This window comes from Panthera tigris, chromosome F2 (genome assembly GCF_018350195.1).
Source record: "Panthera tigris isolate Pti1 chromosome F2, P.tigris_Pti1_mat1.1, whole genome shotgun sequence".
In the NCBI taxonomy this organism is placed as follows: Eukaryota; Metazoa; Chordata; class Mammalia; order Carnivora; family Felidae; genus Panthera; species Panthera tigris.
This window is the reverse complement of record NC_056676.1, coordinates 17,913,819-17,926,279: the sequence shown is the minus strand read 5'-3', so window position 1 is coordinate 17,926,279 and position 12,461 is coordinate 17,913,819. Positions and strand designations below refer to the sequence as shown.

The 12,461-nt window shown below is 36.4% G+C and overlaps 1 protein-coding gene across 1 annotated transcript in view; it reads left to right on the top strand.

Annotated features, from left to right (window-relative positions):
• The window catches only part of ARFGEF1 (ADP ribosylation factor guanine nucleotide exchange factor 1), a 148,702-nt gene that overhangs the window by 54,059 nt on the left and 82,182 nt on the right, over nucleotides 1–12,461 (top strand). The window contains exons 5-6 of the mRNA XM_042973206.1: nucleotides 1,858–2,037; nucleotides 9,783–10,059. Of these exons, the coding sequence (XP_042829140.1) occupies nucleotides 1,858–2,037; nucleotides 9,783–10,059 (457 nt within the window). The remainder of the gene's footprint in view (nucleotides 1–1,857; nucleotides 2,038–9,782; nucleotides 10,060–12,461) is intronic.

Here is a 12,461-nt window from a genome sequence, read left to right as displayed (position 1 = left end):
GTGTGTGTGTGTGTGTGTGTGTGTGTACACATTTTAAAGTTTATTTAGTTTGAGAGAGAGAGCCCATGCCAGCAGGGGAGGGACAGAGAGAGAGAGAGGGAAAAAATCCCAAGCAGGGGCTCAATTCCGCAAACCATGAAATCATGGCCTGAGCCGAAATCAAGAGTCAGATGCTCAGCTGACTCAGTCACCGAGGCATCCCTCTATATATTTTTTAAATTAGAAGCCATTTATCTTGGATATATTTGGAAAGGTCATTTTATGTGCTTTCCATCGCTAATAAAGGTCATTTAGTTGCTTTTTAGACCCCATATGAGTGGATTTTGTTGAATGCCAAGAGTTCACTAGTGAACTATATTTCTAGGTCTGTTATTTTGAAGGTCCCAATTTAGGCTTTGGCTCCCAGAGTCTTCCAGAGTATTTTGGTTTCTGGAATGTTTGCCCTACATATTCCATCTTTTGAGCTTTAGGGTTCGTATGATGGTCCTGTGATCCCTCTAAGTTTCTTGTCTACTTCTGGATCTCTTATAGTCTGCCCTCTAGACCCATGCTTCACCATGTGAACTATTTGTGTATCAGCCTTACTGATTCCCTTGCTGATTCATTTGCTGAACATGCTCAGCCAAACTTTCTTCTGGGTTTGTGCTATAATACACCTGGATGATTAAACTCCTTTAAAGAAAAGTCACTCAGTTGTGTTTTTAGTCTGTTACAAATATTGAAGTCTTAATATGACTGCTAATGGTCATGGTGATATGTTAAGCATCAGTAAAATTTTCTTGTACTTTTGAAATCATTTACATGTATAAAGTGTTTTTCATGTGTAGATAAAGCCCCTCTGAGCCTTTCAGTTTCATAGCTGTAGTCACTTCACAAGTTATTCTAAAAATGCCGTCCAATCAGTTGGCCTGTCATTTGCAATTTATTTATTTATTTTTTAAATTTTTTTAGTGTTTATTTATTTTGAGAGAGACAGAGACAGAATGCGAGTGGGTTAGGGGCAGAGAGAGAGGGAGACACAGAATCCGAAGCAGGCTCCAGGCTCTGAGCCATCAGCACAGAGCCTGACGCAGGGCTCGAACTCACGAGCCATGAGATCATGACCTGAGCCGAAGTCGGATGCTCAACTGACTGAGCCACTCAGGCGCCCCCTGTCATTTGCAACTTAATATCAATCATGGTTTATTTAAAATAAACTCAGTGCTGACTTTGTGTAGTATTGTACAGCATAAAGGACAAAAGAGTCCTTGCTCTTGAGAAATTGCATGTACCCTAATCTGTGAACATTAATACAAAGTTTATTGGGAAATTCACTTAGGATTATTTTAAATGCTTTATTCTAATTTAATCTGATATGTGAATGCTTTATTCTGTTTGTAAACATCTTCACCAGTAACAGCAGTACATTTATTTAGTCTGATCTGTGAGAACCATCTCAGAAAAATTTGTAAGTGAATAAGACAGTGGGTACCCTCCAAAGTTGACAGCCTTATTCAACAGATATGTCATATAAAGCATATGTCTTAGGAAGCATATCTGTGTTCTGCTGGACAATTAGTGCTGTGCATTTTAATAGACTAATAGTTTTATAAAAATGAAACTTGAGTGTTGAAACAATTTAATTGTATAGTTTTCTAGTGTTCTGGGTTTGGGAAGATTATTTGGAAATTACTGCCAGTTGATAATACATATTCAAGGTTAGAAATTCGGTTGGGTGTATACTGAAAATTCTGTTCATGTGTACTTGAAAGTGGTAATGGTATCTAAAAGTTTTAATTCTAATATAAAAATACTCATATTTTTGTGCTGAAGTGCAGGATGCAGAAAATTGCTTTAACTGTGTCTTTCTTTTTAAAGGCTTTACTTACTGCAGTAACATCACAACACATAGAAATTCATGAAGGAACTGTCCTGCAAGCTGTGAGAACATGTTACAATATCTATCTAGCAAGCAAAAATCTCATCAATCAGACGACAGCCAAAGCTACTCTTACTCAGATGCTAAATGTTATCTTTGCACGCATGGAAAACCAAGCAGTAAGTATTAAAAAACAGAGATTGTAAAGAACACCACAGGTACCAAATATAGAAAAGAATTTAGAGGAAATTATAGTGAAATCTTTGGTACTTGTAGAGAAGAATGTTTTTCATTTACAGTTGTACTTTAGTGAAGATTTGTGGTATTTTGCCTTATTTTGAGGTTAACTGACTTGTTTAACTTTGGAAAAATATATTTTTAGTGGTTGACAAGTAGAATTTGAAAGATATTTATTGTCATCCTCATGGAAGTGTTTATAGATTGATGATACTTTTATTGTACTCAAGTTTAGTAGATGAGTGTAATGTAGCTATAATGCTACCTGATTTGATCTATTCTGCTGTAAAATATTTAGTCATTGAGTCCTTTCAAAGTAAAATGTGTATCTACATTGATGAAATAAATTTTGGGGGGGCTAAGAGATCAGCTAAAGAATCATTTTATGTATTCTTTTTAATTGTTTAGGTCTACATAATTACATATCAACTTCTAACTTTTTTAAAAACTGATTTTAAACTTTAGATATTACAGAGAGATCCCCTTACCCGTCTTTCTGTAATGCCAGTGTCTTATATAACCATATTATAATACTTGTACATTACTGTTAAATAAACTACAGAGCCTACTTGAATTTCACCAGTTTTCCTACAAATGTCCTTTTTTTTGTTTCAAGTTCCAATCCAGGATCTGACAATGTACTTAGTATGAATTTAGTTGTTATGTCTTAGTCTTCTGCAGTTTGTTGTAATTTCTCAATCTTATCTTTGATCATCTTGATGCTTTTGAGGGATACTTAAACCATTTTTTTTTAAGGTACCTCAGTTTGCTTTGTCTGATGTTTTCTCATGATTAGACTGAGGTTGTCCAGTTTTTGCTAGAATACCTCTGAAGCATTGTTGTGTCCTTTTCAGTGCATTGTATCAGGAGTTCATGATGTTGACATGTCCTATTACTGGTAATGTTAACTTTGATTACTTGGTTAAGGTGGTATCTTCCAGGTTCCTCCACTGTAAAGATCTTGGAGTTACCTTAAAACTGAGTAAATATCCTGTTTCCTTCTTATACTTCCCCATCCCCATTTTAACTATCCTTGTCTTGTTGGCAACATTTATTACTGTGGTGTTTCCCTAATGGTGATTTTCTGTTGATCTCTTCTTCTTTATAAACAAGAGTTATTCTTCTGTATCTATTAAAAGAATTCTTCTTTCCTATATATTTTTCAATTTTTTATTTATATCGGTCTTTACTCATAGATATTCTGTTGGTTATAATTCAGTGCTATTATTTATTTTGTTGCCCAGATTATTCCAGCTTTGGCCTTGTGTACTTTTGACAAGCTCCCATCCTTTTTTGAGCACCTCCTTACTTCCTGTAATCTCAAAATGTTCCAGGCTCATTTTGAATTTTTTCTCCTTCAGCCCTAGAATCAACCACTTCAACAGGGAGTTTTGGCTCCTTCAATTGGAGAATGGTAATTAGAAACCAAAATCTAAATGCTAGGTGTATTCATTGCTACTGAGATGTTATTGCTTCTAGGCCCTCTCAGCAGATAGAGCTAGGAAAGATGTATCTGTATAGTCCCTCTTTCACCTAACCCCACACCTATATGTCTGTATATTTTTATACTGATACATCTTTCAGTCCAACATGACAGGGTTCATTTCAGCCTTTTCCCTTTACTTATTTGTAACTTCCTGTCTCTAAACAATGAAAAGTATGGCTTTTATTTTCTATGATACAGTGTTTGTTGAGTCCTATTATACACATAAAATAGTTTTAGAATAGTTAACCCATATCACTGTGAGAAGCAAACTTACTAAGTAGATTACAGCATTTATTCTTTTTTTTTTTTAATTTTTTTTTTTAACATTTATTTTTGAGACAGAGACAGAGCATGAACGGGGGAGGGTCAGAGAGAGGGAGACACAGAATCTGAAACAGGCTCCAGGCTCTGAGCTGTCAGCACAGAGCCCGACGCGGGGCTCGAACTCACAGACCGCGAAATCGTGACCTGAGCCAAAGTCGGCCGCTTAACCGACTGAGCCACCCAGGTGCCCCAATTCTTTTAGCCTTATAAAATTCATTCAAACTATTGTTTTCTGAAGTTACTTAGGTTCTTTTTTTTCTCCACACTCTTCATGCCATAATGTTATTCCTTTATACGATTAAATTAATTTATTATTGCTTGTTTTTCCTTTTCTTGGTTAGTTTTAATTGCTTATTTCTTGAGTATGTTAAACAGGACTATGATTTAACACAGCTACACAAAAGGTATACTCAGAGGACTACTCCTTCTTCATCCCTCTGACTCCATTCTTCTTCCCCCTTCTTCCTACCCCTTGGATGTTGCTAATCTCTTTTGTTTCTAGTTTATCCGTCCTGCATTTATGTAACACAAATGAGCAGATACATGTATGATTTCACATATCCTCTTTCTTACATGAGAGGTAGCATACTATAATAGTTATGTATCACTGCATAAAAAATCACCCCAAACTTCAGCTGCTTAAAACTTATCATTTAGCTGCTTATCTCTCATAGTTTCTGAAAGGCCAGAATACAGGAGTGGCTTAGCTGGGTGGGTGTGGTTTGGGTTCCACATGAAGTTGTAGTTCCCTGCATGGATCACAGTGTGATCTGGTGCTGCCGTCATTTAAAGCTTTCATTGGGCTAGAGAAGACACTTCCAGTCTTACTCATTTGGCTTTGGTGAAAGGTCTCAGTTCTTTACTGCCTGTTGTCTGGAAAGGCTTGAGTTTTGTGTGGATCTCATAGGGATGCGCACAGCATGGCAGCTGGCTATCTCCAGGGAAGATGATCAGACAGAGAGCAACAAAACAGAAGCTACAGTGTCTACTTTATGATCAGAAGCGGGTACCCAGACCATCCCTGGTACAATGTGGGAGGGGACTTCGCAAGGAAGTGAAAATCAAAAGGAGAAATCATTGGTGACCATCTTAAAGGCTGGCTACCACACATACTATATACATCTCTCTTAGTACTTTGCTCTTTTCACTTAGAAGTATGTCCTGGAAATCTTTCCATATTACTTTTTAGAGATCATCTTTTTTGTAGGTGTATGGTACTCTGAGATGTGGTGTAGTCTATTCAGTCACTCTTCTACATATTGACATTGGATCCTTTCTAGTATTTTGAAACTACAAATAGTAGTTGTACTGCTTTTTTTAAAAAAATGAATGCATATAATCTTTTATCACTTATTAATGGCAGAAACATGAGAAAAGTTTTATATGTTTGACTTGTTCAACAAGTTTTTTTTTTTTTAATAATTTATTTTTTAATTTACATCCAAGTTAGTTAGCATATAATGCAACAGTGAGTTCAGGAGTGGATTCCTTAAGCCCCTTACCCATTTAGCCCATTCCTCTCCCACAACCCCTCCAGCAACCCTCTGTTTCTTCTCTATATTTAAGTCTCTTATGTTTTGTCCCCTCCCTGGTTTTATATTTTTGCTTCCCTTTCCTTATGTTCATCTGTTGTGTTTCTTAAATTCCCATGAGTGAAGTCATATGATATTTGTCTTTCTCTGACTAATTTCACCTAGCATAATACCCTCTAGTTCCATCCACATAGTTGGAAATGGCAAGATTTCATTCTTTTTGATTGCCTAGTAATACTCCATTGTGTATATATGTGTGTGTGTGTGTGTGTGTGTGTATGTATATATATACACACACACACACACACACACACACATATATACACAATGGAGTATTACTCCACATATGTGTGTGTGTGTGTGTATATGTGTGTATATATATATATACACACACACACACACACATACACAGCACATCTTCTTTATCCATTCATCCGTTGATGGACATTTGGGCTCTTTCCATCCTTTGGCTATTGTTGATAGTGCTGCTATAAAAATTGGTGTGCATGTGCCCCTTTGAAACAGCACACCTGTACCCCTTGGATAAATGCCTAGTAGTGCAATTGCCGGGTCATAGGGTACTTCTATTTTTAATTTCTTGAGGAACCTCCATACTGTTTTCCAGAGGGGCTGCACCAGTTTGCCTTCCCACCAGCAGTGCAAAAGAGATCCTCTTTCTCTGCATCCTCACCAATAACTGTTTTTGCCTGAGTTGTTAATGTTACCCATTCTGATAGGTGTGAGGTGGTATCTCGTTGTGGTTTTGATTTGTATTTCCTGGATGATGAGTGATGTTGAGCATTTTTTCATGTGTCAGTTGGCCATCTGGATGTCTTCTTTGGAGAAGTGTCTATTCATGTCTTTTGCCCATGTCTTCACTGGATTGTTTTTTGGGTGTTGAGTTTGGTAAGTTCTTTATAGATTTTGGATACTAACCCTTGATCTGATGTCATTTGCAAATATCTTCTCCCATTCCTTCGGTTGCCTTTTAGTTTTGCTGATTGTTTCCTTTGCTGTGCAGAAGATTTTTATCTTGATGAGGTCCCAATAGTTCATTTTTGCTTTGGTTTCCCTTGCCTCTGGACATGTGTTGAGTAAGAAGTTGCTGCAGCTGAGGTCAGCGAGGTTTTTGCCTGTTTTCTTCTCTAGGATTTTGATGGCTTCCTGTCTTAAGTTTAGGTCTTTAATTCATTTTGAGCTTATTTTTGTGTACGGTATAAGAAAGTGGTCCAGGTTCATTCTTCTGCATGTTGCTGTCCAGTTTTCCCAGCACCACTTGCTGAAGAGACTGTCTTTATTCCATTGGATATTCTTTCCTGCTTTGTCAAAGATTAGTTGGCCATACGTTTGTAGGTCCATTTTTGGGTTCTCTGTTCTGTTCTATTGATCTGAGTGTCTGTTTTTGTGCCAGTACCATACTGTCTTGATGATTACAGCCTTGTAATAACATCTTGAAGTCTGGGATTGTGATGCTTCCAGCTTTGGTTATCTTTCTTTCTTTCTTTCTTTCTTTTTAATTAATATAATTTATTGTCAAATTGGCTTCCATACAATACCCAGTGCTCATCCCAACAAGTGCCCTCCTCAATGCCCGTCACCCACTTTCCCGTCACCCCCACCCCCCATCAACCCTCGGTTTGTTCTCTGTATTTAAGGGTCTCTTATGGTTTGCCTCCCTCTCTCTCTGTTTGTAACTATTTTTCCCCCTCCCTTCCCCCATGGTCATCTGTTAAGTTTCCTGAGATCCACATATGAGTGAAAACATATAATATCTGTCTTTCTCTGACTGACTTATTTCACTTAGCATAATACCCTCCAGTTCCATCCATCCTGCTGCAAATGGCAGGATCTCATTCTTTCTCATTGCCAAGTAGTATTCCATTGTATATATCATTTGGTTTTCTTTTTCAAGATTGCTTTGGCTATTCGGGGTCTACTCTGGTTCCATACAAATTTTAAGATTGTTTGTTCTAGCTCTGTGAAGAATGCTGGTGTTATTTTGATAGGGATTGCAACAAGTTTTTATTATATTACTTATGTTCCTAGCACTGTTCTCAGTTTCAGTTGTAGTGATGGGCAAAACCAACTTGACTACTACCTTGAAAGATCTTAAAAACTGTGGGGCATAGAAGGGAAAGATGAACCTTAAACAGATAATCACACAAATAAATATATAACTGAATTTTGATAAAAGCTGTGAATATGTTTCATGTCATGAAGGGTATTTAGTTCTGTGCTATGTAAAATTATAGGAAAAAAAAGACAGGAGAGAGAGAAAAAAAAGTGGGGAGCAGACTGATTTAACTTGAACATTTGCTAAAATATTGTAAGCTAGAAGTCTAATTCACTTACATATACCATTAATAACCTTTCCCTTCCCCCTACTCATATAAAACTTTCTATAAAATGTTTAGGTCTAAAATATTTTCAAAGGAGAAAATGCTAATTTCTTTCTATAGAACAGTGTTTTTTTGCCCCTGAGGCCACACTTGAGTCTCTTGATTATCATGACTGGGACGGGGAGGCTGTTACTGGCACATAGCAGGTAGAGGATAGGGACGTTGCTAAACACCCTGCAGTATACCACACAGTACCCTTCCACAACAAAAACTATCTCACCTAAAATGTCAATAGTACTGATGTTGAGAAACCCATCTAGAAACTAGGGAAGTGTATAGAAAATGTTTAAAGGTTTATTTTCATGCAATAACACTGCTTTTTTTTTTTTTTTAAGGATATTTCTAGAGTTATAGAAACGCTAGAATAAACAGAACTAGAATTGGACACCATGCTTGTAGGTGATTCCAAAGCATGTGCTTGTTTCACTAAACCACATTGCCTTGCTGTTGAAGCTTAGCCTGAGGGTGGGATTGGATTGCAAGTCATAGGTTCTTCACTGCTACTTTGGAAATTGACTTTCTCATGAATGGGCTAAAGTATCAGTCTGAAAATTCTGTTCTGATTCCAGCTGTGCAAATAGTCATGTGCATCATTTTCTTTATCTGTAAAACGTGGATTTAGACATGTTTATTATAAGGAATTTTGGCATTGGCACTTTGGGCATTAAAGTCTTTTAGTTTAAATATATTTTATACATTCATATAATTAGTTCTGGTGTTTCCACATAAAATGGAATATTACTAAGGAATATGAAATGTTCTTATTTGACAGAGTATTTACCATTATGGAAATTAATTCTGTGAGAATCATTCTTTTTTCATATATATATAAAATTTATTTATTTATTGAGGGAGAGAGAGAGAGAGAGACAGAGAGAGAGTGTGCACAAACTGGGGAGGGGCAGAGAGAGAGGGAGAGAGACTCTCAAGCAGGCTGCATGTTGCCAGTGCAGAGCCCAACTGAGAGGGCTCGAACTCCTGAACTCTGAGATCAAGACCTGAGCCAAAATCAAGAGTTGGATGCTGAACTGACAGCCATCGAAGCATCCTGTGAGAATCATTCTTATTCTTCGGTTATGAGGACCAAAAGAGTTGTATCTGAAAGCAATAAAGTGCTAAAAAATGAAACTCTGTGATTCTGTTTGTTACTGGTTTAGCATCTTACAAGTAAGCCAGTTTTACAGGTGGTATTGTATATATAATAATGACAGGTCTCTTAAAATAAACATTTGTTGATATGATTTCTTCATCCTTATTAAGATGACTGGACAGAGACATTTAAGTACTCATTGTGATTTTATTTATTATATGTAATTTTATTATTTTTACTTAAATGACATTTGACAATGTGACATAAGAACATGTTACAGAAGAGTATACACTGAAAATTCCCTCTGACCCTTGTTTCTAATTTGGTCATTTCCTAACCCCCCCCCCCCCCCATAAGTAACCATTATCATTGACTATTTTCTTGTGTATCTAGATTTCATTTGTTTATGTATGTGTAAGTAAAATGAGTGTGTGTTTTATTTCCCCATCCACTTTTTCCCTCCCTTAGTGAAATTTTGATTTTAGGAAAATCCACTGTTTGCATTAATCCAATTATTATTCTGAGACTATTAAAATTTATTTCAGTTTTGTAAATTTTGCTTAGGTTATACAGTCACATGATTCAAACACCAAAAATAGTGAAGAGAAGATATGTACTGAAAGACTTTCATCTCTGTTTTTATGTACCAATTTCTGTCCCTCTAAGAAGTAACCACTGTTACTTGTTCTTGTGTGTTTTTAGTATATTTTATGTTCTTTGCTTCTGATGGACTACAATTTCTAATCCCAGAGACAAAATGACACCTTTATATAAAGGATTTATAGTTGAGCATAACATTATCCTTCCAAATTTTAAACAACTTACTTTACTAATATGGGAAATTATTTCTTTCCAGTTGCAGGAAGCCAAACAAATGGAAAAAGAAAGGCATCGGCAGCATCATCATTTGTTGCAGTCTCCAGTAAGCCATCATGAGCCTGAATCACCTCAACTTAGATATTTGCCACCTCAAACTGTTGATCATATGACCCAAGAACATGAAGGGGACCTTGATTCCCATACAAATGATGTGGATAAAAGCCTTCAGGATGACACAGAACCCGAAAATGGATCTGATATTTCCAGTGCAGAAAATGAACAGACTGAAGCTGATCAGGCAACTGCAGCTGAAAGTAATCTTTTTGAGAAGGGGTTGTGGGACGTGTTAAGGGAAGAGTGTAGGCATGCTGTTTGGGAAAGAAATGTGGAAAGGGTAATGTGATTTAATGGATAGCAGACACATGGTGGTTAGTTGTGGATGTTTTCCATCCTAGGTAGTGAATTTAATTGACTTCAAAATACAAGATATCTATTAAGAATACTAGGCATTCACTGGCATCTCATGAGCAGTACAATTTACAGACTTGTTTTGGAGGAGATACATGTTACTAAAGGGGGTCTTGAATGTTTGTTACCACGTCATATAGGAACTTCACTTTTCTTAAAACAGTTTCACAACAAACAAAAGATCTGTTTATAAGATTTTCTGGAATGTGACTGCAAGTTTTAGGACATCAATGTGTTACTGGTTCAGAAAATACTATTGTCTAAAAGTACTGAAATTAAGTATAAAAATAGAGTAACCACCTAACATACAAAAATATTTTTATATCCTGATGTATAGTAAGCCCTAAAATTGAGATGTTCTCTGATAGTATTTTTCTGAGTAAATTTATTTGTAAGAGAAAGGTTACAAGGGGCACCTGGATGGCTCAGTCAATTGAGCATTCAACTCTTGATTTTGGCCCAGGTCATGATCTCCTGATTTGTGAGCTCTAGCCCTGTGTCAGGCTCCACACTGATAGCACAGAGCCTGCTTGGAATTTATTTATTTTACTAATTTGTTTCTCTAAAAATAATCACATGAAGTCATTTTTTTTTTCCTCCCAGACATTATTTTTCAGCTTTAGCTAGTTTATAAAACTGCTAGGGAGTTTTGTTGTTCCCTTTGTTTCTTATTAACTTCCATCAAAAAATGATGGAAATTCTGTTGCCTGTTTACTATGTTTGCATGGAAGTGGGATGGTTAGGTCTTAGTTACAGTTCATCTGAATTCTGTATTTTTCTTTGAGAAAAGACTTCTGTAATATATTTTCAGCCGTTGATTTTTTTCTACCACATCTTTTTTATAATGTAATAGTGGGATGAACATCAGCAGTGGCATGATTAGATGCCTTTTTAATGCTTTTAATAGTGCTTTACTCTTTATTTTAAAAGGGGTAATTTTGGGGTGCCTGGGTGACTTAGTTAAGCGTACAACTCTGGATTTCGGCTCAGGTCGTGATCTTGCAGTTTGTGAGATCAAGCCCCACATTGGGCTCTTGGCTGACAGCATGGAGCCTCCTTGGGATTTTCTCTTTTCCCATTCCTTCCCCCCTCCCTCCCTGTCTCTCTCTCTCTCTCTCTCTTTCTCTCTCTCTCTCTCTCAAAATAAACAAACGTTTTTTAAAAAGGGATAATTTTGATAAATCTAAGCATTCACAGTACCCAAGCTAATAGTAAATCTATGCTGCTTATATGATTTACATTTTTCTAGCCAGCTCTTGCCAGATTTCACCACTTTTACTGTGAGCTTGTAAGAGGCTGATTCAAAGGACTGATCTCTAATAAAGCTGGGACTTTATTTCTTCATTTCTTCATGCATTCAGCAAATATTTATTTAGCATACTGTATCCTAGGCACTATGTGGCACTTGAGGTTAAAAAGCTGATAGAGATAATAAAGACATTGTTCTAAGGGTGCCCATGGTTGGCCTGGATGGTCAGGCATATATAAATGAGGCATAATGTGATAAGTATCCTGAAAGTGACCTGCACAAGGTAATTCTGCTGAGGAGAGTTAAATAATACCTTTATAGAGAAAGTAATGATGTTTTGGTTGAATCTTGGTGGATAGGAGTTGAAATTGGCTGGCTAGAAAATTTAGGAAATTTTGTGACAGAAAAAGTAACATGGGCTGAGACTCAAGGAATGGAAGCATCTACTGTGTGCAAGTCACCTTGTAGGATACAGAATTATAAATAAGACATAATTTGCTGTGGTAGAGTCATGATTATTTTGGCCCTGTAGGTGTTTTTCTCCCAACAGCTGATAAAAATGAAAATTCTGCCTGAGAACCATTGATTAAGAGAGCTCTAGAGTTTGCTTTGAATTACATCTCTGTCACTTATTAGTTATGTGACTTTGGACATAATAGTTAACTTCTCTAATGATTTCCTATGTGTAATAAATACTGCTATTTCTGTCAGATAATTTGAGTGAGAACTGACTCATGATTCACTATTTTGTACACATATTAGTGACTGCATATTTAGTTTTGTTGAAACTAACTTTCAGACTCTAGATAATTTTAGGCAGCTAGAGGACAGAAATACAAAGCTTAAGGATGGCAGAAAAATTATCTGTCAAAACATCTTATATGTTTTTACTCCACCGAAGAATCTTGTATTATTACCGTATTTAGATTTTTTATAAAATAAGTGTACTGATTGGTATGCTTCTTTATCAGATTTCCCCTTGTGCCATTCAGTATTCTG